This window comes from Lipomyces tetrasporus, assembly GCF_029532465.1.
Source record: "Lipomyces tetrasporus strain NRRL Y-64009 chromosome Unknown POJ06scaffold_10, whole genome shotgun sequence".
Taxonomy (NCBI): domain Eukaryota; kingdom Fungi; phylum Ascomycota; class Lipomycetes; order Lipomycetales; family Lipomycetaceae; genus Lipomyces; species Lipomyces tetrasporus.
This window is the reverse complement of record NW_026611605.1, coordinates 446,196-471,796: the sequence shown is the minus strand read 5'-3', so window position 1 is coordinate 471,796 and position 25,601 is coordinate 446,196. Positions and strand designations below refer to the sequence as shown.

General features: G+C 49.5%; 11 protein-coding genes across 11 annotated transcripts; 7 read left to right on the top strand and 4 right to left on the bottom strand.

The window, feature by feature from the left end:
- Positions 1-5: 5 nt before the first annotated feature.
- Positions 6-1,701, top strand: POJ06DRAFT_260203 (uncharacterized protein). Its single transcript, XM_056188454.1, has 4 exons — positions 6-271; positions 362-456; positions 572-1,166; positions 1,215-1,701. Exons 1-4 carry the CDS (start codon positions 244-246, stop codon positions 1,376-1,378), a joined length of 882 nt encoding a protein of 293 aa, XP_056041268.1. The 5' UTR covers positions 6-243; the 3' UTR covers positions 1,379-1,701.
- A 124-nt stretch (positions 1,702-1,825) lies between these two features.
- Positions 1,826-3,600, top strand: POJ06DRAFT_260191 (uncharacterized protein). The gene is made up of 4 exons (XM_056188453.1): positions 1,826-1,985; positions 2,088-2,348; positions 2,415-2,503; positions 2,572-3,600. Exons 2-4 carry the CDS (start codon positions 2,271-2,273, stop codon positions 3,497-3,499), a joined length of 1,095 nt encoding a protein of 364 aa, XP_056041267.1. The 5' UTR covers positions 1,826-1,985; positions 2,088-2,270; the 3' UTR covers positions 3,500-3,600.
- A 2,147-nt stretch (positions 3,601-5,747) lies between these two features.
- POJ06DRAFT_201462 (chaperonin 10-like protein) lies at positions 5,748-6,849 on the top strand (the record flags this gene model as incomplete). The annotated part of the gene is made up of 2 exons (XM_056185240.1): positions 5,748-5,924; positions 5,974-6,849. 2 exons carry the CDS (start codon positions 5,748-5,750, stop codon positions 6,847-6,849), a joined length of 1,053 nt encoding a protein of 350 aa, XP_056041266.1.
- Positions 6,850-7,775: 926 nt separating this feature from the next.
- On the top strand, positions 7,776-9,009 carry POJ06DRAFT_260185 (thioredoxin-like [2Fe-2S] ferredoxin-domain-containing protein). Its single transcript, XM_056188452.1, has 2 exons — positions 7,776-8,182; positions 8,246-9,009. Exons 1-2 carry the CDS (start codon positions 8,072-8,074, stop codon positions 8,876-8,878), a joined length of 744 nt encoding a protein of 247 aa, XP_056041265.1. The 5' UTR covers positions 7,776-8,071; the 3' UTR covers positions 8,879-9,009.
- POJ06DRAFT_226964 (uncharacterized protein) lies at positions 9,010-11,212 on the bottom strand. Its single transcript, XM_056185740.1, has 3 exons — positions 10,816-11,212; positions 10,552-10,758; positions 9,010-10,505 (listed from the first exon to the last, which is right to left on the bottom strand). Exons 1-3 carry the CDS (start codon positions 11,115-11,117, stop codon positions 9,158-9,160), a joined length of 1,857 nt encoding a protein of 618 aa, XP_056041264.1. The 5' UTR covers positions 11,118-11,212; the 3' UTR covers positions 9,010-9,157.
- Positions 11,213-12,140: 928 nt separating this feature from the next.
- POJ06DRAFT_22816 (vacuolar segregation subunit 7-domain-containing protein) lies at positions 12,141-14,003 on the top strand. The gene is made up of 2 exons (XM_056185758.1): positions 12,141-12,840; positions 12,896-14,003. The coding sequence occupies exons 1-2, from the start codon at positions 12,343-12,345 to the stop codon at positions 13,544-13,546; spliced, it is 1,149 nt and encodes a 382-aa protein (XP_056041263.1). The 5' UTR covers positions 12,141-12,342; the 3' UTR covers positions 13,547-14,003.
- Positions 14,004-14,095: 92 nt separating this feature from the next.
- On the bottom strand, positions 14,096-15,767 carry POJ06DRAFT_260176 (uncharacterized protein). The gene is made up of 2 exons (XM_056188451.1): positions 14,505-15,767; positions 14,096-14,446 (listed from the first exon to the last, which is right to left on the bottom strand). The coding sequence occupies exons 1-2, from the start codon at positions 15,472-15,474 to the stop codon at positions 14,313-14,315; spliced, it is 1,104 nt and encodes a 367-aa protein (XP_056041262.1). The 5' UTR covers positions 15,475-15,767; the 3' UTR covers positions 14,096-14,312.
- Positions 15,768-16,136: 369 nt separating this feature from the next.
- Positions 16,137-17,544, bottom strand: POJ06DRAFT_240331 (phosphotransferase; the record flags this gene model as incomplete). The annotated part of the gene is made up of 3 exons (XM_056186086.1): positions 16,137-16,600; positions 16,650-17,406; positions 17,467-17,544. The coding sequence occupies 3 exons, from the start codon at positions 17,542-17,544 to the stop codon at positions 16,137-16,139; spliced, it is 1,299 nt and encodes a 432-aa protein (XP_056041261.1).
- A 788-nt stretch (positions 17,545-18,332) lies between these two features.
- On the top strand, positions 18,333-20,093 carry POJ06DRAFT_260169 (uncharacterized protein). Its single transcript, XM_056188450.1, has 3 exons — positions 18,333-18,707; positions 18,833-19,166; positions 19,215-20,093. The coding sequence occupies exons 1-3, from the start codon at positions 18,532-18,534 to the stop codon at positions 19,893-19,895; spliced, it is 1,191 nt and encodes a 396-aa protein (XP_056041260.1). The 5' UTR covers positions 18,333-18,531; the 3' UTR covers positions 19,896-20,093.
- Positions 20,094-21,444, bottom strand: POJ06DRAFT_260167 (ClpP/crotonase-like domain-containing protein). Its single transcript, XM_056188449.1, has 3 exons — positions 20,710-21,444; positions 20,627-20,655; positions 20,094-20,568 (listed from the first exon to the last, which is right to left on the bottom strand). The coding sequence occupies exons 1-3, from the start codon at positions 21,106-21,108 to the stop codon at positions 20,139-20,141; spliced, it is 858 nt and encodes a 285-aa protein (XP_056041259.1). The 5' UTR covers positions 21,109-21,444; the 3' UTR covers positions 20,094-20,138.
- A 2,346-nt stretch (positions 21,445-23,790) lies between these two features.
- On the top strand, positions 23,791-25,426 carry POJ06DRAFT_201147 (kinase-like domain-containing protein; the record flags this gene model as incomplete). The annotated part of the gene is made up of 4 exons (XM_056185227.1): positions 23,791-24,097; positions 24,156-24,670; positions 24,723-24,845; positions 24,908-25,426. 4 exons carry the CDS (start codon positions 23,791-23,793, stop codon positions 25,424-25,426), a joined length of 1,464 nt encoding a protein of 487 aa, XP_056041258.1.
- Between the last annotated feature and the right edge of the window lie 175 nt (positions 25,427-25,601).

The window sequence follows — 25,601 nt, the reverse complement described above, 5'->3', positions numbered from 1 at the left end:
TGTGGGACTAGATTCAGCATGACGTCTAGAGCCCCAAACATGCAGGCGTTTGTTAGCGACATGCAACATATTGATGATGGCACGCAACTCTCCCAAGCCGAAGTAATACCTGCAACTCCGGCCCCGCAACAACATTTTCCACAACTACGGTCGGTAGCGTTCGGTCAAGCACAGCTTTCCTTCATTCCTATGACAGGTGCCTTCTCTTCAGCCAGATACGAATAATTTAGTGCTTTTACAACTATGAGTTCAATGGATATCGATCAACAAGGTAAAGTTGCCGCTTACTAGCTCTCAGTGATAAATGGTGCTGTGTGGTGCAGGGATGATCATGCTGACTTGCTTGTGTTGCTCGATGTAGATGGGCAGAGGAATAAGACTGGCAATGGGTTTACAGGACGTCGATTTCCTACGAGAGGGCGAGGAGGGTTCAGAGGACGGCAATCTCACGGACGGGTATGTAACTATTTCCAGAATTGCTGTCGATTATCGTTGATTCTCCAAAGTGGAGGTGAAGTCAGGTAGTGATTCGGTCTTTGGTGAAGAATTATGGCTGATCTTCTGATTATAGTACCAATTTCAGCACACGCCCCATGCACCGGCAGGAGATTGGGGTCATGACATGTATACACTATCGAACCTTGGTGCGCCAGACGCGGCGAGCGATCAGACGAGAGGCAAAAAGAATCCCGAGTTGAACAAATCTTCTGCGCTGGCTGTGAATTCGTTCGCAGCACGGATAGGAAAAGCTCCACCATCAAAAGGGCAGAAGGATGTTAATGGTGTGGCCGCGGCTGTTGGACGGCCGACGACGAAGGAGGCGATTGTGAAGCAGCTAGCGGACAATCCTTTGTTTGCGGCGTTACAGGGGAATCGATCGCAGCAAAAGAAGGCGAAGGTGGATATTAAAGGCATGAGTGAGAAGCCTGCTAAGGAGAAGAAGTTTGAGATTAAAGGAAGTGGTGGCAAAACATATGTCCGGATATCAAATCTCGCGGTCGGCACAACTGAGGACGACGTCAACGCCTTTTTGGGAAGGCTAGGTGTGGGTATTGAGGCCTGCAAAACCTACGCGGAGCAAGGAGCCATCGCAGCGGAGGTTTTATTTACGGAGAGGTCAACTGCTGATGCGTGTGTATCGCAGATTGACAATGCGTTTGCTGACGGTATGTCTTAACTTCCACGACCCAGGAGAAGCCAGCTAATGGGAGTAGGTCGGATAATTCACGCCACTGTCATATCTAGCACTCAATTAAAGGCCATCACTTCAGAATCAAAGATCGCGCCGGTCACATATCAGAACGGATCGTACGGCGTACGGCCAGCTTTGTACAGCGATGCCATTATTCAACGCGGAAGAGGTTTCAAGCAACCATAGCGTTCTCCTAGATCACTTACTGCGCCCAAGGTCCGAAGCAGTAGCGCGGGCCGCACGTGTTCGTTCCCCAAGCGCCCCTTGCGCGAGGATATGTGACCGATATCTCACATGATTGGTATTTGCTATGTCTACGACATGCTATGTAACATGTATCACCAATGTATTCACGATAGCTGTCTATTTTGCTGTCATTTGAGGATTATTTGGGTGTATTTTTTTAGATTATGCAGTTTGCTCGTTTGTCGTCTTGTTTACTTGTTGTATAGTAATTGATTTGTAGGCGTTGTGAGATTATGTTTTAATCTATACCGAATTAATAATTGTCACATTTGTACCGTAGATATATCGACTATCATTTAGTTCGTGTAATTTGACGCTTGTCCCAAATCTACTGCTAATGTTCGCGGGCTTCGAAGCATTCGGCCACGTCGACAAAACTCTAACCGTGGGAACTCAGAATCCCACTCAGGGCGAAAGACGCGACTTAAGACACACTACACTTAATAGTAGACGTCAGGATCGATTACCACTTCACGGCCGCATTACAATCGTGCACAAGGTGGACAGCGGATTTTTGTGGGGTTGAGTAATTGGAATGGTGTATGAGGTGAGTATCTGATATCTAGTTCTGGATAGTTCGAGGTCGACCGCCTTTGATACTTGATCCAGTAAGTCTGGGCAGGAACTGACCAACATTCAATCAAAATAGTCTTCTGCGACATTGGTTCAACGTGTCTTGGATGGTTATATAATCTAGATTTTCAGACTGTGTTTAACATTGCAGCTGGGATCCTACGTTGCTCCTGCTTTTTTTTCGGGCATCAATCACTGAACAGCAAAGAAGCGTATAGACAGATACATACAAAATAGCAAAAGCTTCTAAGACGGCAAGATGTTGATATCGCGGTGCATTTGGATGTGCGTTGTGTTGTTTGCCGCTCTAGCAATGGCAGGGGCGGACTATTATAAGGTACCTTATCTTCATTATTAAATCTTTGTATGCGATTTTTGAGCTGACTCGAGGTCTGTGAACTAGATCCTGGGAATTGATCGCAGTGCGACTGAGAAGGAGATCAAGTCTGCGTACCGTCAACTCAGTAAAAAATACCATCCAGACAAGAATCCGTATGTATCGCAATTCAAATTATTCCTTTCTTTTCTTTTCCGTATTTGACGAAGCTAACATGCGGCAGAGGGGACAAGGAAGCCGCCGCCAAGTTTGTGGAACTAGCGGAAGCCTATGAAGCCCTCTACGACCAAGAAAAACGTGACATTTACGACCGATATGGCGAAGAAGGACTCAAGCAGCGCACGAACGGTGGCGGGGGACCACAGCAACATGGCGACCCGTTCGATCTCTTTTCGAGATTTTTCGGCGGGCAAGGACATTTTAGGGGTACGAGACGGGGCCCGAATATGGAGACGCGAGTCGATGTCAGTTTGACAGATTTGTTTAAAGGCATCACGTTTGACTTTAGTGTGCCTGTGCAAGCTATTTGTGAGGCTTGTGGTGGAACTGGGTCTGAGGACGGGAAGCGCCATCAGTGTCCGACGTGCCAGGGTCGGGGAATTAAAGTCGTGCGGAGGCAGTTGGCACCGGGGATGTATCAGACTGTGCAGATGCCATGTGACCAGTGTCATGGGCATGGCAATGTCATTTCGCATGTGTGCCCAGTTTGCAACGGTGCGAAGGTCGCGAGGGAGACGAGGACGCATACGATCACAGTCGAGAAGGGAACCCCGAAGGCAACGAGGCTGGTGTTTGAGAACGAGGCCGATGAGAGTCCCGACTGGGAGGCTGGTGATTTGTATGTCGAGGTGCAGGAGAAGCGCGACGAGAATATGGGATATAGACGGCGCGGCGCGGATATGTTCCGGGTCGAAGTGCTAAGTGGGCGAGAAGCGCTTAAAGGCGGCTGGAAACGTGATATCACTTTCCTGGATGGCTCGAATATAACGATATCTCGCAAGGTGGGCGAGACTGTTCAGAATGGCGAAAAGCAAATGATCAAGGGGAAAGGCATGCCGCGGTGGAAACAACCTGGAAAGTTTGGTGATCTTTTTATCGAGTATGTTGTGATCCTGCCGGGAAAAGGCCGGTCCGTTAAGGACGAACTATGACAGATATAAAGCCAAGATTTGTCCTGATCTGCGTGCACCAACCGATTAGATTTGTATATGAAGAATAGATACGCAATAGATGTAAATAACCTCTGGGCGCATGCGGCGTCGAATGTCTGCTGCCGCGCATTTAAGTCTAACCTAACAGCAAGGTACCTTGCATCTTATCTCATTACCCTGGCAAATGTACGATCAATAAAACACGCTATACGACCTTGAACAGGATACTGCAAAGCTAAATGTCCTCGCGAGTTGTCTCGGCAACATCGTATCTACATGATGAAATCCTGATTGGCACTGTAGCACTTGCGATCCTGGCGATTGCGTTGAATACGGTCGCTTCGCGTACTTAGATATGCCTCGTGGTATTTAGTGGCAGGGGAAAATAATGTGTCGTAATGTAACAATGGGACTTAGGAATCGACTTTCCCCGAAGAGTGACAAGATGATAGCCATAGTCTCGACAAGACAGGTACAAAAGCATGAGACATGTGTATTGCTTTGTGAAGTTTAGTTAAATAACAAGAGAATTCAAAATTTCAAATGTTTCTCTCGATTTATAGCCGGTCATGCACATCGTAATCGGGGATAATTCATTTTTAACATCGTCAGCCTTGTCGATCATAAGCCTGAATCAGCTACCTTCTGTGCTACACTTTCCGGACAGCATGCCCCTGACTCGCTCGGACGTAATTAACAGAACAAGTCCGGAAAACCCCTGCAGCCAGAGATGAGTAAATAGCATTTCGCGAATTTAGGAGCATAGCAAGGACTACGACCGGCTTTCCTAATCTCTAAATCGGTTGACCCTCCAAATATATTGTGGTTGCCTCGCCGTACCATACTCCAGCGGGCGAGGGAATTGAACTCGCCTCCCAACGGTCGTCGTTAACCCCCACTTCCAGACCTGCTTGTTCACTTGATAGGCACGACCCTAAAATTTAACTTGCAATGGAATTCAAACGTCAATTTTACTCAGGCACTGCGGGGAGAGCAAATACATGGCGTTTATCTGCACGGCTCCTGCAGACTGGACCCCGCACGTGTCCGGACGTCCGCGCCGGCATAGCGGATACCGTTTCCAGTAATTCTACAAGCAGCATATGCCTAAATAAGGACTTTTATTTAATATTACATGTGAATTATCTGACTATCCTTCCGCCGGCCACAGCGTACGCCACAATAGTACTGTGTGTTAACAGCGGAAACAGCGATGAGAGGGTGGAGGAAACCTCAAGACCTTTGCGGAAAGAGATGCGGGGAAACGAGATCGCAAAACCCAGAAAGACCATTTAGTGTCTTGTTCGCCCGTTGACTGCGGGGCGATCAACGGACAGAAGGAAGTGGCCGTCATACTCGGAAGTACACTAACCCATCTGGACCGTGCCCGCTTGGCTCCCTCAATATGTAATGATTGCACGGGAGTATCTTGCTGCAGGGCAGGACTTGCTTGTCAGTACACACTCTTGCGAACCTGCACTTTCATTAGAATTCGGAACACAACAGTCGCCCGATAAACGGCATCGCAGAAAAGAAAGCGATAATAATAGAGCATAAGCGGTGCAAAGTCCATTCGGAGAGCTGTCGGTGGAATGGGGTGACCGTGACGTCATCGAGCCGCACTAGGGCTTTCACTGAACGACCATATGTTCATCGGGTACAGACCAATCGCGGGCCGAAGGAGACCAGGGGTCACCAGCCAACGGCAATAAAAAGCAAAGCCAAAAACACACGACATGCTAGAATCACGCTACAAATGACGCGGCTAACTACGATTAGCAGGCATCACAATTCCGAGACTCGATAACGGCAAATGTAGACAGCATCGAATTAGAGAATCCGGCCTCACGCTTCTGCATGTCCGAAGTCTAGAGATATTCGTAGTGAGCTGTCGCCCATCACCGAGTATTATCCAGTCACCGCAGCGGCAACTGCAACATCGCGCCACATACACATACGACGAAACCCAGAGACACACGAGATGCTGCAGACCACACCACGTCGACTGTGCCAATCGAGCCCCGCCGCGTTCTCCTGCCTTACGCGCGCTTCCTGTCCTCCGCTCACGTTCCGCTCCTGCCCTCCGCAATCCTTCTCGAATGCGTCCGCTCGCCCGCTGACCACTCTTCCTGACTGCCGTCCCCGGGAGACATATAAGATCCAGATCCGTGCCCACTCCTGTTCGTCTCCGTCCTGCTCTCGTCACTCATACCCACAACCATTCACATTATCTTCTCGCTCTATCACAATGTCTCCCTCAGTCCCCACTACTCAGTACGCGCAGGTCTTCGATAAGACTGGCGGCCCCATTCAGTACAGACAAATACCAGTCCAGACCCCCGGCCCTGATGAGATCTTGGTGAACGTCAAGTACTCTGGCGTCTGCCACACCGATCTCCACGCCTGGAAGGGCGACTGGCCATTGGTATGTCGGCTCGATTACTGCTCCCGGATTTCATGCTCACACTCCGCAGGACACTAAGCTTCCACTTGTCGGCGGCCACGAGGGTGCCGGTGTTGTCGTCGCCAAGGGCGATCAGGTCACGAACTTTGAGATCGGCGATTATGCTGGTGTCAAGTGGCTCAACGGCTCATGTCTGTCTTGCGAATTCTGCATCAACGGCTACGAGCCAAATTGCCAGCAGGCACTCCTCTCCGGATACACTGTCGACGGTTCCTTCCAGCAGTACGCTATCGCGAAAGCCATCCACGCTGCGCCAATCCCGAAAGGCACCGATCTGGCGAAAATCGCGCCAATCCTCTGCGCCGGTATTACGGTCTACAAGGCCTTGAAGGAGTCTGACGCAAAGCCCGGCCAATGGGTCGCCATCACTGGTGCTGGTGGTGGTCTCGGTACTCTCGCAATCCAGTACGCAAAGGCTATGGGTCTCCGTGTCCTCGGTATCGACACCGGCGACGTCAAGTCAAAGCTGACCCAATCACTCGGCGCTGAGATCTTCATCGACTTTGCTACTACCCCGGACATTGTCAGTGAGGTCGTAAAAGTCACTAACGGCGGGCCCCACGCCGTCATCAACGTCGCCGTCGCCGAGAAGCCGTTTGAATTGTCGTGCAAGTACGTTCGCCCGCGCGGCACCGTTGTCGTCGTCGGTCTTCCAGCCCACGCATACGTCAAGTCTGAAGTCTTCTCCACTGTCGTCAAGTCCATTACCATCAAGGGCTCGTACGTTGGCAACAGAGCGGACACTGACGAAGCTATCGATTTCTTCTCTCGTGGCCTCGTCGAGTCTCCGATCAAGATCGTCGGACTGTCCGAATTACCTAAGGTCTTCGAGCTTATGCAGAAGGGCGAGATCGCTGGCCGATATGTGCTTGACACTAGTAAGTAAGCATTCAAACTACGAATGAAACTGGATTTCGTTCCGTGCTGGGCACTTCCTTAAATTTGAGGCGTTGTTGATTATTAAATGTATTGCTCGTTCTATGTTTGATAGCCTAGTCAATGAAATCATGAATCAGTTACCTGTCTATGATCATATTCTACCTAGCGGTAGGTGAGGATAAGCAAGACGGATTTCAGTTTCACTGGGATCTGTCCTGTGTTCATACAATGGCGAAAACGGTTCGGACATGATGCCTGGCCAACATGGTGTTGCGCTCTCATACATGTCAGATAACGGCATCCAGTACCTGCAATTTCAAAATGATTAAAATATCTGTCTAATATGGTTGACGGCAGATGTGTAGTTCATCGTACTCGACGTAGGGGACTTATTCCTGAGTATATAAGCAAATAGGATCGGAGTCGGCCAAGGACGTGACCATCAAGGTCCACGAACACGACCAAGAGCCTTCAGAGCGCAGCTATTGGCCCAGAGCTGAAGAATGCTTTTATCGAGCCATGCATGCTTAGTGACCTCTGAGTTCTCATGTAAATACATCAATTATAATAAGGCCTGATGCCGTCGACACACATTTTCAAGTAATTATTGGGAATACACGAATCGACACACGCTTTGAGTAATTATTGGGAATACACACGCTATTCCTCTTTGGGAATGATCAGGGCATTCACTTGTAATTACAAACAAATTATTGCGCGGGACCACCAGCTAAAGAAAAAATAACGGGGGCACCTGCTAGTCCCAATCGGCATAGTGTGGCGTCGTAATAAAATGGATTATGCCGAACCAAATTGCGTTTGACGGTAATGGTCAAAATGCTGAATTTGATGTCGGAACCAGATGAGCAGCAACGTCGCGACAGTTGTGCCATGATGTGTTGCCGACGTTGATGGATGAAGTTGGCCAATCAGCAAACTGGGCTTGGTGCAAACTGGGTTGGAGACGAGACCTGTTATATATCCATAGGAAGTATCTACACTTAGGGAATTTGTGGTCAGTTCAATTACACTGCAGCGTGAATCATTTTGTGGAAAAGCCTGAATCATTTGGTTTGGTCAGTCCATTCGCAGGTTACTACCGTAATGACATGAGTATTTGAGACGGCGGACTAACGTGGCCTAGAAAACAATAATTAGGGATTCTTAGATTCCGGAATTGGAAAGGGCCTTTAATAATAACAGCATCTTGCAAACTAAATTCTGCAATAATGTCATTTTATTTTGTCCGTCGATTTGCTTGCAACGTTGGCCGGACAGATATCTCGTCATCTGTATGCTCGCGTCGTGTCCCGCGACGATTTTCTCATGCTCTGGCAGTGGTATGTCAAAAGCGTTTGAATTCAATTATTTGAATTATCGATGTAGTAAGCTAATTGTTGAAGCATCGAAACACGCCGGACAACAACCCCTCCATCCCGTTCGAGTTCACGCCCGAGAACCTTGAGCGAGCTCAAGCAATAATAGCGAAATACCCTCCACAATACAAAAAAGGCGCCGTGATGCCACTTCTAGACATCGGTCAACGTCAGCACGGATTCACGTCGATCTCGGTAATGAACTATGTCGCGAAAATGGTCGGCATGCCGCCTATGCGCGTGTATGAAGTTGCGTCGTTCTACACGATGTATAATCGTACCCCGATGGGTAAATACCATTTACAAGTCTGCACTACAACGCCCTGCCAGTTGTGTAATTCGGACGCAATTATGGACGCGATTAAGTCATACTTGGGGATCAATCCCGGCGAGACGACGCCGGATAACTTGTTCACGTTGTCCGAGGTTGAATGTCTCGGTGCCTGCGTCAATGCGCCTATGATCGCTATTAACGACGACTTTTATGAGGATTTGACAGGCGACGGGATTGTAAAGGTGTTGAAGCAGATTCAGCAGGGTACTGTGCCAAAGCCAGGTCCTGAGTCGGGCCGGGATACGTGCGAGCCGTTTTCAGGAAAGAAGACCTTGTTGTCACCCGAGCCTTACAGTGGGCCGGACATCACACGACCGGATTTGTGAAGCATGGGCGATGTGGATTTGGGAATTTTTCATGAGAATTATTGTCTTCAATAATTAGTTTGATGTAGAAACTATTGGACTGGCGCGGCTTGCATAGATAGTGCGTTGTCATATGACTAATAGACTGTTCAACAAATGCTTGAACTCATACTGTTACATTACTGTTTTATTACATCATCTCCGCATAAAATTACAAACGCGAAGCCTGTGTATCACATAACCACAATCATAAATAGCAAAACCCTTAATACAAAATGAGTTAATCCAAACGGACGAGGACTACGCCAGATCAAACGACTGTATCAATTTGACCAAGTTCGCCGACTCTTGGGCGTAATTCAATGGCGTGGCACTCATGGCTGAATACCTTGGTCTCGTAGTATTCTGATACGTTTCCGCCTTGGCCCGCACACGGAATAAATACGTCTTACCCGTGGACTTTAAAATCTCGTCCAAATACGCACTGTTATCTTCATCCCTCATTCGCATGTACTCTCCTGCTGGTTTTCCGAGAATCACTCTACCAACGTCGTCGAACGAGGACACCCACATCTGTCCGCTATGATCGTAGATTGCAAACATGAGGATGTAGCGGTACACCGGTTCGGGAAACGACTTGTTACATTTCTCGCACCGCCACCCGTCGCCGTCGTCCGTGAGTTTCTTGTTACACCCTTCGGTAGGACACGCAGCGTATGCGATTGTCTCGTTCCGGATGAACAGAACTGTGCCCTTGACTGTGAAATAGTCAGGCTGTTCCTGCATGCCAAGCTGCTCGTCCCGGATCTGCTTGATCGTCTTCACGTTCTCTGGACGACCGCTCATGGAACTGGAGCCCACAGATTGGAGGGAGGAGAATGTTGTATTGCGACCGTTCGTGTCAAACCAACCCTTGAGAGAATGCGCCTCGGATATATCGGGGTTCACGGTCAAGGTTGAGCTTTGTAAAAGAGACAGCGATCGTCCGTTGAACTCACTAACCTTCGCGCCTTTGACGGCGACGATGTCATCCTGATTTGCGCTGAATTGCACAGCCTGCGTTCCCCAGACAGTCAACTGCACAGACACACCGCTGGAGTCCACAAGAACGATGTCGCGTTTATCATATGGTCGGCCACTGCTTTTGGACGTGATCTGCGCGCAGTCGCCAACGGTCTTGATAACGCCCATGACATCCACGATCGTGTCTTTCTGGACGTCAGTTAGCTTGCCCAAATTCTCGACGAAGTTGAAGCGTAACTGCGGGACCTCTGTCGCGCCCGCGTCCAAGCACTTTTCGATCTCCGTGTCCCGTTCAAATGTAAGTTCATAATCATGCTGCAAGTTTGAGAACTGCTTCTTGGCCGTATTTACGCGACATTTGGAAATGTAATAAACCTCGCCTTCTTGTAGCAAGTCGTAGTATTGGTCGACTTGGTCGTTGAATGCCGTAGCTTTGATTTCACCAGTTTCGTCCAGAAGATTGACGGCAAATAACTTGCCCTCGCCGCGTTGGTTGTGCCAATGCTTGATCTCGGACTTAAAGGTCACGCGGGCTTTAATGGTCCATTTGTTCTGGTATGGAGACAATCCTTCGATGGTGTAGTAATTATGCGGTCTTGGCGCGGCAGAGCCGTATGAAGGTGCACTAGAGAAGGTTAGCTTGACCAACAAAATATGACAGTGGTGCATACGCTGAATAAGTGCTCTCGACCTTAGGCGCCACCTGAGGCTTCTGCTCACCGTAAAAAGTGGTACTGCCCGTGCTGCCGTTGGAATATGTCGCTTGAGCAGGTTGCGGCCCTTGGCGGTTGACCTTAGGATCGATCGAGGTGGGCGAGCCGATTTTGTCGCGTACGCCATACTGCGTGAGAACTTCGAAGTCGAGTAGGATCACAACCCTATAACCATTAGCCGCTTCGACAAAAAACCGAACGTAAATGTAATCGTAAACTCACAATTTCTCTTTCATCTCACTAGGCGTGTACTGACGCACCTTAATCGTATGCCCCCTTTCGACGCGATTGTTGAGGACTATATCATTCAACTGCGTCGCGAGCATGCACTGTACAAAGTGATCGCCATCAGATAATACGAATCTGAATCGCCGTGGCCCGCCAGCTTGCGCGGACGAAAGTTCTTTGATCTGGAGGACTTGCGCAGTGAAGGTTGGGTGGCGTGCGAGGACGGTGGAACTGTCGAGGTTCGCCATGTCGCCAATGAAACCGCGAGATAATGGGATTGTATCGTCCATCGTCATCGCCAATGCAGACCCCGATAGTAGGTGTGACGTGTTGTGTTGTGCTATTGAAAAGAAACTGACGAGGTTAGGTTGGGTCGCGTATAAAGAGTTGGGTAGAGCGCGACTGGGACAGCGTTCAAGCGCGACCTAAGTGGGAGTGACACGTCTTTAGATAACTAGTGGCCTCTCACGCGTCACCCCAAACAATTAACGCGTCAGAGAAGTCGAGTCCGGTTTACTCGTCAATTTCGAATACTGCCCATTTTATTAGCCATGATTTGAATTGCATGTCACAGCATGTATACTTTTTAAGTTCTTATTTGGCATCCTGAGGGTAAATAGTGTATTACCAAGTCAATAGGCGCATCGTACGCGGACTTTGTAGAATCAAGTTCAGAGCCCTTTAGTCTTTAAGGGCCTGCATACACAAGCTCGACCCAGAACCAGGAACAAACATGAGTCATCTAGCAAAATAGTGCGATGACACAGCAATTCACAACAAAAAGATCCACTTACATTGCAGTACCGAAACCCAACGCTTTTCTACTGTAGGTGAGCCTAACGCTGAGTGCTGCGCACCAGCGGACACTACCAATTAATCTACGAATAAAATATTGTTTGAGAGACGTGGTCGTATTTGCTATGAGTTCTTCTGTACTCATGTGTCCTGTACAGTAGATGGTTCATTTTTAACATGCGCCTGTTATAGTTACTTATTTCGGAAGAAAATTCACTTTGTTGCTTCGCTGTAAATTAAATTAGACAGGCCTGACCTTGATCCGTAGTATATCATCTAGCGGCAATTTTTCTGTGAGAGCCAGTTTATACGCCCGGCCGGTACATACGTTTTCGTAGTGCAGACCAAACCGCGGAGCTGTACTGAATTGAAGTGTCTATCTTTTACTGCGGGTTCTTTTGACTATGATGTGGAACGCTGATGTCCGCCCGTTGCCCATCGCAGAAACCCGCATTATAAATGCGTCGCACAAATACTGGGTGCAGCTGCCCAATGCAGCAAGGGTGCTCTATACATAATCGCAATATGCCCGTGGCATTTGCGCCGTAAGCGGCTATCATGTTTGCAAGCCTCACAATTCGCGGATGAGCGACAGGAGCTCGGCCCTTCGTTTGTTCGACGTCGGTCGAGACACGGCCATCGCCATCACGATCCGATTCTTGCGCTCGCTGTTGCTGCTCCCGTCACCCTTATATAGCGAACAGCGTGACTGCAAGATACAATACCATGCCCGCCGCCGGTGACTCCCCGCTGCGAGATGCAGCTCTCAACAAACCGTCGTCCGAGGCGCCGCTACCGGCGCCCCAATCCCGTCGACCTCCCCCCCTTTCATCCCCTCGACGACCGGCTGATCCCGCTGCACTTTCACCTGGGACAGGACCGTTGAACCTCTCATCCGACGACGACCGCCAGTTAGAGCAAGCACCCAAAGCCCCTCCTCTACAGCGGCCGTTCATGACCCGCACAGCCTCAGCCGTTTCGCAGGCTCAGGAATCCGAATCAGATAGCGGGTATAGGTCTGAAGACCATCCCGCTTCCGTCCGCAGGTTGGTGCCCCTACCGGCAGTAGGCTCGCACAAGAAACCGGATACACCCAAAGTCGGTAGTTCATCTGTTACTGCGACAGTGAGCAAGGCAATGACGGTCGAGACTGAGACCGTGACAACAGTGCCGAGTGTTGCTGTTGCGACATCCGCCCAGGGAAGCGTTAAGAGTGCCAAAACTGTGGGTAGTCCCTGAATCTCGCTGTTGTGTCGTATAGTATGCTAAATTCGCGCAGCATGCAAAGTCATCAGTAAAGCAGAAGAAGAAGAAAGCAAGACCATTAGCTACCGCACAAGGATCTTCGAAGGCCGATATATTTGCTGCCAAGATCGCGTCAGCTGTCGGTGACCACGACTCCTCAGACTCAGATGAAACATTCGTGTACGAATCAAACCCGCGCGATCCACAGTCCAGCAGATTCAAACCGTCTCGGTCCCCGTCAATAACATCCCTGGCGGCATCTATATCGCGGAATACTAAACCTGGTGACACCGTCGACAATCCAATGTTACCGTCTGGTGCCAACTTTTTCCGCCAAAATGGAAATTCTAAGATTGGTCGACAGCACGATCCGCGTTCATTGAATAATATCTACGCGACGAATAAAGGCGCCTTAGCACCACTTTCGCCGCGACTGTTCAGCAATCGAGGCGCGGCGTCTGCAATCGGCGTTGACGGATACATCGAAGATGACGGCGCAGACGGGGATGACGATTACGATTACGACGAGTCCACACCGTTAGCTCCGTCTAATCCGCGACGGCGACGGCGGGGAGCGAAGGTGCAACAGGCACGCCGGCTACGGCGATCGATTCTGGTGTCATGTATCGTGGTCGCGGCGTTAATTATCGGATTTTCCCTCGGCGTGATATATGTCACCAGTTAATGTCAACCTGACCATAACCTCAATTAGGCAACGCATCAGAAGCCTAAACACATACAAACTATAGCACATACGTACAACTAATACAACTTTTACATGGCCCCCAAGGCAATACTCTCACACCCACAGCGACACGCTTACAGCACACACAGATCACGCGTACACTTGCACAACGCTCTGCACCAATCCGTTCACACATCATAAAAAGTCATAAGGGTTTGCTTTGTTTTTGAAGATCACTTATGGCGTTGGTTCAGCGGTTTTTATCTCTTCATGGTATCCTTTACGTCTCTACAGTTGCCTCGATTTGTCGTCTTTCGGCGTTGTTTCGTTTCTAGTCGTGTAGTTGTTTGTACTTGGTAGAAGGGGTACGGATTGAAGGAGTCATCGTTTAGATTTGAACGACTTTGGAACTGTCAATCATTAATAGTGGATAGACTTATCGCAATGAGCAAGTCAAAGACTGTGACCGGACGGAATCAATGTCGTAATAATGAGGAGAGCGAATATACGGATTGTTACACTACCCCACGAATAATATATAACATACGATGATCAAGAAATTTATACACGTAGAAAGGAATTAATGCTAATCGCGCTGCCCCGTATCCTTCCGTACGCCATTTATTGGAAACACAAGTAAATCATCCCGTCCCGACCTCCCACTTGCAATCCTACCCACACAGATCTTGCCCCATAACGCCAAATTATTTACTCTATCAATTATTTCACATATTTCTGTAAATGAACTCTATCATGGCAGGTCTGACTAGAAAGAAAATCGGTATCGGCCACCGCGAGAAGAGCACCAATCGCAATATTCATCCGTCGAGCCTTCTTGGTGGATACGACAATACTTCGCTTTACAGAAATTGCAAAAGCTGACTATGCCGAGCTTGCAACCTATCCAAAACACATTAGCACACGCAGTCACCGATACAAAGGAAGCGACGAGCCTTACTTTCACACGTAGGTCCACAGTCGTAGCAATCTAGTTTAGTTTTGGCAACAGAGGGATCGCATTTGCTGCACCAGAACTTCAGACAGCCACGGCATGACCGCAGGACTAGACAGCACAAGCACAATTTTTCCTTCGAGGGGCCGCACGAATGGCACTCTCTGGGATTATGCTCAGCCAGGAACCATCCCTCCGTAGCCACGGCGTCCGATGTCGATGTCGATGTCGAGGGCGGGTGAGCCTCGCAGGGTGTCAAGTCCGTGATAATTCCCGCCCGTGTCGCGATATTCACGAATAGCGGCGCCGTGGTGGAGAGAGAAGTCGTTGGGAACGTCGGACCGCCCAGTAATCCCAAAGATTTTATCGTCGGGCGTTTCGTGCACATGGGAACGCAGCACGTAACTTCATCGTAGTCGCCGCCGTAGTCCGTTGCTGGAGATGAACATAGCGTCTCCGTAGGCGACGGTGACGACGCATCTGATGGCGACTCAGTGGTGGCGTCGCTCACTGAGATAGCCCGGACTTGCTCCGCTACAAGAGGCGCAGCGCAGACTGGCAATGGCGCTAAGTAAAATTTCTCGATGATTTCGCACAAGTGCTCCAGTGTCCAGCCATACGATGAGGAAAGACTTAAATGCCGTAATTTAAAATCTGTAAATAGGCTCGTCAAAAGCAGGTTGTCGACAATGCACGCGTCGAGGTAGACTGCGCGTAGACTGGATCTTATGACAGCGAGAGAAAGGACTTTGTTGATGGTACGTGAAGAGCAGAGTGACAGATCGAGCTCGTGGATGGCGCCATGGTGCCGAAGGAGAGTAGCATGCAGCGTGTGGCAACTTGTTGCGAGTGAGATCAGAGAGGGGAGCGACAGGTAGGGAGTTAGGGCGCGAAGGACGAGTTCATTTCTTAGCAGGTCAAGAAGAGTCGTCTGTCGACAGGCGGACGGCGCGGAAAGTAGGTCCGATGTGTCCATGGAATGGAATTCGCACTGACCGACTCGAGATCGCGAGGCTATACGAACGAAAGGGCTGACAACCACGGGCGGAGTGACCACAGCAGGACAGGTATCAGTGAGGTTTGGTAAGGCACGTGGCGTACGCGCACTTCGAACCTCAACCTGACGGAGCGGGACTATATAACAAGGAATAAAACCAGAGAAGTGGATTAAATAATTATTCTCAGATGAGGTATGTTGTGTATCTCAAATAGAAATAGTATAGAGCCATCAGTTCATGTAATATCTTTTAATATTAAGCCTTATTTTACACTTTTTTCTACTCTACTTTAAGCGGTATAGAGTAAAGGGTATATCATGTTTCCTCTAAGGCATAACTATATCTAGAGGAAAGATATATATTTATGTCCTCCATCTTACTGAGAACCATATTTCTTAGTACTGAGACGCCCAGTAGATATTAGTGTGGACTTACTGAAATACGCTCTATAAGAATCTAGCCGATTTATAGGCATCTATTCAGTGTAAATTTATGAGCTTTAGAAAAGATCTATACATTATAAGTTCGATTCATGATTAAAAAGGGCTTCAGAATAACTCAAGACAGGCTGGCAAGCTGTGAGGAGGAGCTGTAATTTGACAATCGAAATTTCAGACTGAAAAGTAATTTTCAAAACCATTCAATGACCATAGTGCTCCAACTCCTCCACCAGCATCTTTTCCGCCTTAGCCCTCGCCTCCGCAATCTCTTCATTCGTCTGCTTCTTCAAAAACACCGGATGAACCAAACGAAACGGACAAATCAGCCCTTCCAACTTCCTCAACCGATCCAGTACCTCAATTCCCTGAATCTCACTGGGCCGCACTGTTCGCCTCCTCGCCATCGCCTCATCCCAGTTCCGAGCCTTGATCCACAGACCCTTCCCTGCCTCTGGAATGTCCTCGACGTCGAAGTTCCCCGTCAGCAAAGCCTTGGAGAGTCTGCCTTCAGTCGGGTCGGGACCGTGTACACCACCCGTATTACCGCCGAGGTCCTGAAGCGATGTGAAAAATTCGTGAGCTGGGGGGGCGATGAATGAGAAGTCGAAGTCGAGGAGGGCGGTGAGGTTGTTTGTGTTTGGGTCAATGAGCATGTTGTTCATTGCTGCAGCAAAAAATCAGTCCTGTCAGTCAGTGCTTCGAGCCGTACTTACTGAGATCACCATGGACAAGCACCCGCTTGCGTATATCCACACCCGCTTTCGCAAACACTTCACTTAACCCATCAACAAGGAACCCTTCGATCCGTTCCCTCACCCCATTCGGCCGCCATCCCTCTAATGCAGAACTTTCATCGGCATTCTTGAGCTGAGCTACCAATCGCGCCTGCCAGAAGGCATCATACCCCTTCCACGGCCCACCCTTCAGGGTCGTCATCTCCCCGCTGACAACCTTACCCTCCCCATCAACGCTGAGCCCTCCGTAGCAATCCACGCCTTCAGGTAGCTCACAGCGCTGGATCCCCGAAAATACATCAGCGATCTGCTCAATGACGTTCTTCTTCTCGGTCTCAGACAGAAAATTAAATTGTTCGTCGAGCTGCACGCCGGCCTTGTACTCCATCAAGAGCCAGCTGAGTCCACCTGTGGCTGATGAACCGGCCTGCCAGGCGTAGACGGCGGGTATAACGGCCTCAAGCCCGGGTTTGAAGCTCCCCAGTCCCTTTCGCGCGAGGTACATGGCCGCTACCTCATTTTCGACGCGGTTGAGATGATTTAGTCCACCGGCTTTGGGGTTGCTGAGGCGGATGATGACCTTAGACACTCCCACGGACACCGGCCTGACGGTACAGGATGGCGCATCTGAGAACGAGCTCGGAGTCACAGGCTCGGTAAGCTCGACTTTGTAGATGAAGTTGTTGTATGGGAAGGGGCAGTCCTTTTCGTAAGCGACTGGAGTTACGTCGGTGGGCTAAGATACGAACCACTCATTAGTCTTATCGCTCGTCTCCACTGATCCATGATGGTTTACCTGAAGACCGTATTTTCGTAGAATGTCCTCGACGAGAGCGAGACGATCTTGATATCCTTCGTGATTAATGTTGGCCATGTCTGACGAATTCTGCATTGAAATGAGGAAGATCTATCCGGGCGTCATTGGAAATGATAAGTATCTTACAGCTCGATAAGTGTTCCAATGTAGCGGTGCCCATTTCTCTAGCCTAATTTAGTTAGACAGTGTTGTACATTCCTCTAGCTTCTTGGAGATTCTCTTGCTTCCTACTTTGCCTTATTTGTTCTATATGGATGCGTGCTTGCTCAGCATTAAAGTCATATCTCGTTCCTGGTTTCGTCAGTATTGTAATACAGAATAATCAAAAGGTCTAGATGCTGGCTTGGCGGTTATCGTCCGAGAGTAATATGCGGCAGGGGTTCAGGGCAAACCGCTTCGTTCTGATCTATAAATCTACTGGTTTATATGGATATTATGAGGTTCAAAAATGCAGTACTACACATACACCGTTGCGGAGCATAAGCCTTCTAAGAAGAACAGTGCAGTGCTCACCAGCCCCTCTTTTTGGCTCCAAGGCACCATAGTCAGCGGTATTGTAGACCTCCTTTGTATTACAAATTGTACGCCTTCTTCTACCTCTTGCTTTCCTAATCAGGTAATTATTCGATTATCCGCCTGGCGGATGGCCGACGTATTAATCAACATGAGTTGGAGGCAACCAACCTTAACCGCCGCACGCCTGCAGGCACGCGTGGCAGAGCCAAGCGTTAACTAGTGGCCTGTGCGCTAAGCTGACTGCTTTCATTTTATTTGCCAGTTCGACTCTGCCCCTGGCGCGTGCCCAAGTTGTCACTGCAACAACTCTACACTTGCGCACTAATCGTCTCACGGTGTCTTTAACCACATTTGACCAATGGCGGGTGATATACTCCTTAACGGTAGCACCCGATGCCACATATTGATTAGAGTTATTAAGCGTGCGGTTGAGCCACCCGCTGCCATAGACAACTCATCCTGTCCCGTACGCCTGCTACAAACACATCGCTGGTAGTGCATCCCCTTCACGACATACAACCTCAGTCGATGTCACTATCCTTTGTGGAACCCCGTCGTGCATCGCGGTCGCGGTCGCGCTCACGATCACGCACGCCAATTGCTCACCACTCACCGTCTCGCTCTGCGTTGAGGACGTCTTCGAGACGTCGAGACAGCAGTGAGAGCGGGCATGCCTCGCGATCTCTCTCCTCGCCTCCTCCTCAGTAAGTTTGTTTACGAGTTTTCTCTCGTTCGATGTCAGTGTGATTGATGTGGCACGTACGAGCTATTGCCACAGCCTCGATAGAATGATACTGGGCATCAACATTCTAACGTGACCACCTTCTAGGAAATTCCAAAAACGCGTCGGCTTCGACACGTTCGATAACAAAGACGCCACAGACTTTTCGCTAACATTACAAGCTAAGCACGATGGCTACGTTTACAACAGACTGTCGCGCACGTTCTTGTGCGGGACTGATCAGAACGAATACTCGGAATACGCTCTCGAGTGGCTGTTGGAGGAACTGATAGATGATGGGGATGAGATTGTTTGCCTGAGGGTAGTTGATCCTGGCGCTAAGATTTCAAGCTCGGATATAGCCCTTCAGGAGAAGCTGTATCGGGATGAGGCGTATAAATTATTGAACGATATTATGCAGAAAAATGAGGAAGACAAGAAGGTATTTATTCCGTCACTTATTGTGCCGCATCGCAGACTAACGGGGTAGATATCGCTCGTGCTTGAATTCGCGGTGGGAAAAGTTCAGGAAATGATCCAACGCATGATTGAGATCTACGAACCAGCTGTCTTAATCGTTGGTACTCGAGGCAAGTCGCTGAACGGTTTTCAAGGTCTCCTGCCTGGATCGATCTCAAAGTACTGTCTCCAGCACTCGCCTGTGCCCGTTATCGTCGTCCGCCCGGGCGAGAAGCGGCTGAAAAAGAAAGAAAAACGACTGGCAGATCCATCGAGACGGACGTACATGGATATTGTCGAGAACTCGAAATCATCATCGACGCTATCGCTCACGAAATCAACTCATGAAACGAGTTCACGGAGTACCCGGTCGTCGTTGGATTTACCTGGCAGCGATTCACCTGTCTCGAAGGACAATCTTGACCGACTGTCCCGCGTCAAGAGTGATCCGAGGGACGCCGACAATGTTTCCGAAAAGTTAGGAAGTTTATCCCTGTTCTCGTCGTTGAAGAACAAGGGTCACCGCTCAGTATCGCCCGGCACAACTTCAAGGCTTGTACTGTCCAGTGCGTTGGGCGCAGCCTTGGCTGCTTCTGCAGCAGGACACCAAAACGCGAAAGTGCCGAACCCTGAGATCATTATCCATGAGGCTGACGCAGATGACGACGACGCCGCAAATGAGGACACGGCGGACCAGGACACGGCGAGATAGAAATGCATATGTGCGATATAGAGCATTACTGGTTAAGCAGCAAACAATCCTTTCTTGGTTTGGCAATATCGAACAATGGGATACAGGTGTAAATAGCGGATTGGACTGGGAACTTGAGGTACTGATTGGTGTTTTGATTTTCTGTAATATTCTCCATATCAGGACTGAAATTGCATATACTGCGGTAAAGTCATGTATTGTCATATGTAGTTAAACAATAAAATGTGACTAGTGCATAATCATCTACTTGCCCTTGAACTTCGCAGCTCGTTTTTCTATGAACGCCGTCATACCCTCTTTCTGATCCTCAGTTGCAAACAAACTATGGAACAGTCGTCGTTCATGCAACAAACCCTGGTCCAACCCGACCTGCAATCCATAATTCACCGCCTCCTTCGCAGCCTGAACAGCCAGCCGTCCATTACCCGCGATCGCGCTCGCCGTCTTGACCGCCTGGTCGACCAATTGCTCGGGTGGGAACACGGCGGAGACGAGACCCCATTCGAGGGCTTGCTGTGCGGCAAACGTCGTGCCAGTAAGAATGAGTTCCATAGCGCGCGATTTTCCGATCAGACGCGTGAGACGCTGGGTGCCGCCTGCGCCCGGGATGATGCCGAGCTTGATTTCTGGCTGGCCAAAGACGGCTTTCTCGCCCGCGAAGATTATGTCGGCCCTACACATCGTCAGCACCCTAGATGTAGGAACGCATTGATAGACCAAAATAGACCTACATCATGGCAAGTTCACATCCACCGCCGAGCTGTTACACATTAGCCAATAACTCAATATAGTCCCACAAAGTAGACCGTGATACCGCATATCCATTAACAGCTGCCAAAACTGGCTTCTTAACCCTCGTAGCTTCGCTCCAATTCTCAATAAAACTATGCTCGTAAACGTCAGCGAACGTTTTGTGCTTCATCTCCTTTATATCCGCTCCAGCAGCAAATGCCTTCTCGGATCCTGTGATCACGATCGCGCCGACCGCGGGATCAGTGTCTGCTTCTTTCATCGCAGCGTTGAGGTCCAGGATCAATGGCGTCGAGAGTGCATTGAGTGATTTGGGACGGTTGAGTGTCAGAAGCGTGACGCCTGGTGCGGGGTTCGAGGCGAGGATGTTTTCATATGGCGTCGTGGAGTAGTAGCGCGCGGCGTGGCTAATCAGCGGCCGGAATTGGCGCGTATAGTAGGGGCGAAGAGTTGGAATGAGCATATCTTTCAGTTCTTCTTGTTGTTCGGCAATTACTGTGGGGATTCGCAGAGTGCCGCTGCGAGTCTTAGTCGGAGACAGTAGCCGCTTGTGTGTTGCTAGCTCGTGTAAAACGTGCGGCTCTTCCGTGAATTTATTTCAAGGCGGCCCAGCCCGAATCGGCACTATGATATGGAAGACAGCGTTTCCCACGTAGCAGCCAATCGTCCTTGTGCTCCAATGCCCTTTATGCCTCTTGGAGCGAAATATTACCGTATTATGTGGCATTCATAGAAAGCAGATATTAGTCAGCAAGACGTCATTTCATCATTGTCGACTAGTGCCGATAAGTGGTGGTTCTTGCAAATGAACTAACGCTTCGGGTTGGGGTAGTGATTTTGATCGAACGATTACCTGTCTCGGCACCACCCACGCCATTAGCGATCTAATTTTGGCTGCACCGTTTTTTGATGATCTTAGACTAGATGCTGAATGATGATACGAATTAAAATGTTGAACTCTATGGCAAGGGCGCGACCGGCCGAACGGAACAAACATACTGCGCCGCGCTGAACTGTCGCAAAGTCAATACTACCAGTCTTTGCAGACAAAAACAATCGAGCGAGATGCGCCTACGATATAGCTGCATTAAATATAATCGGCGCGACAGCATTAATTAATTAATTAACTATAAGTTATTGATTCCCTGCAATGGTCGCATACTAAAAATATTGGCGTGGAGAAAGCCAAAATAGTCTCGTGTCAAACCAATAACCTCTGCCGTTCGAAATCCAGCTAGATACTTCTTCATGCTTATTCACGCTCCTGTCAAGGCGTAGATAGACCCCACATTCCAGATGCCATCCGTGCCAAAATCTCGGTGAGCCGACCAGGGGGGCCACGAGCGCCGCAGCGCACGTAAATTTGACGGCTCGAGGAATGAACGGTACTTTTGCGAAGATTTACCAGGTTGATGGGTCGTCGACACTCCGCTTCATGTGCAAGAGACATGTTGGGAAGCCCATCATGGACAGACACATGTGATGGTACTGCAATTCTAGACGCCACAACATCACATGCAATCGTGGGGCGGAAGTCCCCAAACCCTTAGCTCGACTTGCGGGAAGCGAGATGCCTAGAATGCTCGGGAAACGTCTGCTAACTAACTTATTGATCGACTACTGCGGATGTTAAGAGTTTCACGGCGATGGTCATTCTGGGCACAAGCGACCATGAACGCGCCGTCGACGCGTCGGGTTGCGCCGCACTTGTTTACACTCGCGCCCGATCGGGTTTAGCGCTTAGCAACCATAGCCCTAACCGCGAGCGAGAGTAAATAACAGACGCCGGGCAGCACGCACCAACCACCACGACCACCAAACCACCGCCGTTCGTACCTAGGCCTTGCTTGCTTCACCTACGCCGCTTCTCTCCGCTTCCGCATCTCTCGTCGCCCGTCAATCCTTTCTTCTTTATTCTTCCTACATCCTCTCCATTCCTCGCTGTCCGACTTCCCCCGTCACCGTCCTGGTTTCCTCGCTATCATACAGCTCGACAGGACCTCGGTCACCTGCACAAGGAGGCTGCGTTCCTGCTCGGTCCGCTGCCTCGCTCATCGCCACACCAAATTCGACCAAGTCAGTCGTCCTGCCATCTTCCACCGGGCCGTTCGATACCATGGCCCCTCAGCTTCAAGTCGTGGTCGAGCCCTTTTCACCATTGCCGGCTCCGACCAGGACTCCCGGCCGCAGAGTTTCACCAAATCGCTCATCAGCTTCGGCGTCGTCGTTTGCAACTCGATATGTGACTCGCAGAGGAAGCAACGCTTCCGGCCCAGCATCATCAGCATTTTCATCGTCGATCAGCGTTGGAACGCTGTCTACTGGCCGCATCACCCGTGCGGGAGCAAAGCATCCGCTGTCCTTTGCTGCTTCTCGTCAGACAGCGAGCACGCCGACAACATCAGATCCTTTATCGCCACTTCGACGATCTGCGGGCATCTTGCATCTTGATCAGGCATCACTAGGTTCTCCTGTCTCAAAACGACATTTCCGCCATCCCAGCGATGTGCCTGTGGATGACTCCGCGTCGCCAGACAAATTTCAGGCGCCACCGACACCAGTACACTGCCAGCAGCTGAAAAAGCCGCAGCCGCAGTCGTCGTTGTCGCCTACACATTTGCACTCGACTGGGACGGAGAAATTGTCGGCGGCGAACTATGTCTCGTCAGGTCAACCGTTTAGCACCCCAGTCCACCATAATGAGGGCGCTGCTGCAGCCATATTTACAAATGGGAAACTCGGCTTTGGCATTGGCAACAAGACTTCGGAACTCGGTTCACCGCGCCCAGACAATCAGCTGTTTCAAGTACGACGGACCATTTCAGTGGAGAATTTTCTGTCAGCTGGAGCGCGGGACAGTCCGTTTTCAAGTACTGCGCCGTTGCCGAATCCTTCGGTTCATCCTCACCCGCTCTCTCAGTCGCACACAATTTCGTCTCTCTCGTCTGACGATGAATTACAACTGCAGCTATCGCAGAAAGGCTTTAACAAAACAGCGAATCCGAAAAAGAAGCGGCAATCATTGGCATCTATTCCTATGTCAGTGTCGTGGTCGTCACTTTCTCGAGCTGTTTCCAACAATTCGTCATCTTCGTTTGAGACACCTCAGAATTATCGACTAGTCAAGCCCTTCCAACCGGCATTTATGAGTACAGGCCTATTGTCGAAGCGGAATCGACCGTCAAACGGTTCGACGGAGCTCTCTCATTTAGCTCCTCCAGACACGCCATGCAAACGGCCAGCGCAACCACAATTTTCGGCTACATCTCCTTCATTCAAGCCGTCGGTCTCGACCTTCAGCAGTTCATCGGGTGACGTGGAGGAAATATTCAACCTCGGCGGATCTAACGCAGAATATGAAATGCCACCCACACCGACGAAGGCTTTCGGCTCCGCGCACTCCGATTCCTTGCAAAACCGGTCTGTTCCGCAAGCATGGACTATTCCATCAAGTATGTCTACATACAGTATTTTGATAGTTGCGAATCTGGCACACTAACTTATGCTTAGCTACTCCCGTCGACCCTCAGTTTCCTAGCGTTTCTCCGACAGCCGGATCACTGTTAGATTTAAAGACTCCTACAACTCCTGCAAAGCCGATAATCGGCTATTTCGATCCGAGCCTGACTCCTAGTCGCAGCTTGGACACATTTCTGCTCAACAAATTCAGGGATGTCTCATCAATCGGAACCGGCGAGTTTTCCGCGGTTTATTTGGTCACCGAACGTGATAACTCACATAATAAGTATGCTGTCAAAAGAACCAAAGCACCACTTGCGGGTCAAAAGTCCCTAGACCGTAGACTCGAAGAAGTGGCGATCTTAAAGGATTTATGTTCGCGGACTGAGGACAACGACCGGGAGTATATCATCAATTACATCGACAGCTGGGAATTTCAAGGACATTTATACATTATGACCGAGTATTGCGAAAATGGGAATCTGGACGTATTCCTTGCAGAATATGGCAATTTATCTAAGCTAGACGAATGGAGAGTGTGGAAGATTTTGGTCGAAATTGCGTTTGTATGGTTTTTCGGTACTCATTTAGTAAATCGGACGCTGACCATCTAAATAGGGCTTAAGATTTATTCATGATGCTGGATATATCCATTTGGATTTGAAGCCTGCGAATGTGTTCATTACCTTTGAGGGATCGCTGAAGATAGGTGATTTTGGCATGGCTACGAAGTTGCCAGTGGTATGTTGGTTCCGTGATTGTATGCTGCTTTTTGTTACTTCCCGCTGACAAACGTCATGTAGACCAAAGGAATCGAGCGTGAGGGCGATCGTGAATATATTGCCCCAGAGGTTCTAGCGCTGCAAGAATATTCAAAGCCAGCAGATATATTCTCATTCGGTTTGGTTATGCTTGAGATTGCTGCCAATATTGTCTTGCCTGACAACGGTGCGCCATGGCACAAGCTCCGCTCCGGTGATCTTTCAGACGCAGGTCGTCTTAGCTCGAGTTCTGGTGACCTCAAGAATATGAACAAGGCGGACGGCACAAAAGTACCGCCTTGGGCTCCGGACTTCATGCTCGATGAAGCGGGTGCTTTGGATAAGTTTGTCAAGTGGATGCTCAAGCCAACTCCCAGCGAACGGCCCACGATCCACGATATATTGCAAACAGAAGAAGCCCGAACTGTCGAGTCAAGGAGGAGGTCGGGTGCAATTATCTTTGAAGGTGAATACGGGCCAGAGCCAGACAGCGATCTGCAGAAAGCGGGCAAGGATGCAAGCATGCTAGATCAGGACGAAGATTGGCGGATGGAGCTATGAATTTATCGCGACCCAGCAAGCATTTATGCACAACTACAGTCTTAATGACAGCAATGATTTCTCGGCAGCTTAACAGCGGCAGTATGAGAGTGGTAACGACTTTCTTTCCGTTTGATTCGACATTGCTTTGTTGATGTCATTCCTTTGGCTCATATGAACGAGGACATTATATGTC

Bases quoted from the DNA above. Each gene is read 5' to 3' on its own strand.
- POJ06DRAFT_260203 (XM_056188454.1), top strand. From the start codon at position 244: ATGAGTTCAATGGATATCGATCAACAAG. The intron at 272-361 runs GTAAAGTTGCCG...TGCTCGATGTAG, and splicing joins AATGGATATCGATCAACAAG to ATGGGCAGAGGAATAAGACT. The intron at 1,167-1,214 runs GTATGTCTTAAC...TAATGGGAGTAG, and splicing joins TGACAATGCGTTTGCTGACG to GTCGGATAATTCACGCCACT.
- POJ06DRAFT_260191 (XM_056188453.1), top strand. From the start codon at position 2,271: ATGTTGATATCGCGGTGCATTTGGATGTGCGTTGTGTTGTTTGCCGCT. The intron at 2,349-2,414 runs GTACCTTATCTT...TCTGTGAACTAG, and splicing joins CAGGGGCGGACTATTATAAG to ATCCTGGGAATTGATCGCAG. The intron at 2,504-2,571 runs GTATGTATCGCA...AACATGCGGCAG, and splicing joins TACCATCCAGACAAGAATCC to AGGGGACAAGGAAGCCGCCG.
- POJ06DRAFT_260185 (XM_056188452.1), top strand. From the start codon at position 8,072: ATGTCATTTTATTTTGTCCGTCGATTTGCTTGCAACGTTGGCCGGACA. The intron at 8,183-8,245 runs GTATGTCAAAAG...TAATTGTTGAAG, and splicing joins TTTCTCATGCTCTGGCAGTG to CATCGAAACACGCCGGACAA.
- POJ06DRAFT_226964 (XM_056185740.1), bottom strand. From the start codon at position 11,117: ATGACGATGGACGATACAATCCCATTATCTCGCGGTTTCATTGGCGAC. The intron at 10,759-10,815 runs GTGAGTTTACGA...TAATGGTTATAG, and splicing joins AGTGAGATGAAAGAGAAATT to GGTTGTGATCCTACTCGACT. The intron at 10,506-10,551 runs GTATGCACCACT...AACCTTCTCTAG, and splicing joins GTCGAGAGCACTTATTCAGC to TGCACCTTCATACGGCTCTG.
- POJ06DRAFT_22816 (XM_056185758.1), top strand. From the start codon at position 12,343: ATGCCCGCCGCCGGTGACTCCCCGCTGCGAGATGCAGCTCTCAACAAA. The intron at 12,841-12,895 runs GTGGGTAGTCCC...AAATTCGCGCAG, and splicing joins GCGTTAAGAGTGCCAAAACT to CATGCAAAGTCATCAGTAAA.
- POJ06DRAFT_260176 (XM_056188451.1), bottom strand. From the start codon at position 15,474: ATGGACACATCGGACCTACTTTCCGCGCCGTCCGCCTGTCGACAGACG. The intron at 14,447-14,504 runs GTAAGGCTCGTC...TGTTTTGGATAG, and splicing joins CTGTGGACCTACGTGTGAAA to GTTGCAAGCTCGGCATAGTC.
- POJ06DRAFT_260169 (XM_056188450.1), top strand. From the start codon at position 18,532: ATGTCACTATCCTTTGTGGAACCCCGTCGTGCATCGCGGTCGCGGTCG. The intron at 18,708-18,832 runs GTAAGTTTGTTT...ACCACCTTCTAG, and splicing joins CTCTCCTCGCCTCCTCCTCA to GAAATTCCAAAAACGCGTCG. The intron at 19,167-19,214 runs GTATTTATTCCG...CTAACGGGGTAG, and splicing joins AAAATGAGGAAGACAAGAAG to ATATCGCTCGTGCTTGAATT.
- POJ06DRAFT_260167 (XM_056188449.1), bottom strand. From the start codon at position 21,108: ATGCTCATTCCAACTCTTCGCCCCTACTATACGCGCCAATTCCGGCCG. The intron at 20,656-20,709 runs GTATCACGGTCT...AATGTGTAACAG, and splicing joins CAGCTGTTAATGGATATGCG to CTCGGCGGTGGATGTGAACT. The intron at 20,569-20,626 runs GTAGGTCTATTT...GACGATGTGTAG, and splicing joins GGATGTGAACTTGCCATGAT to GGCCGACATAATCTTCGCGG.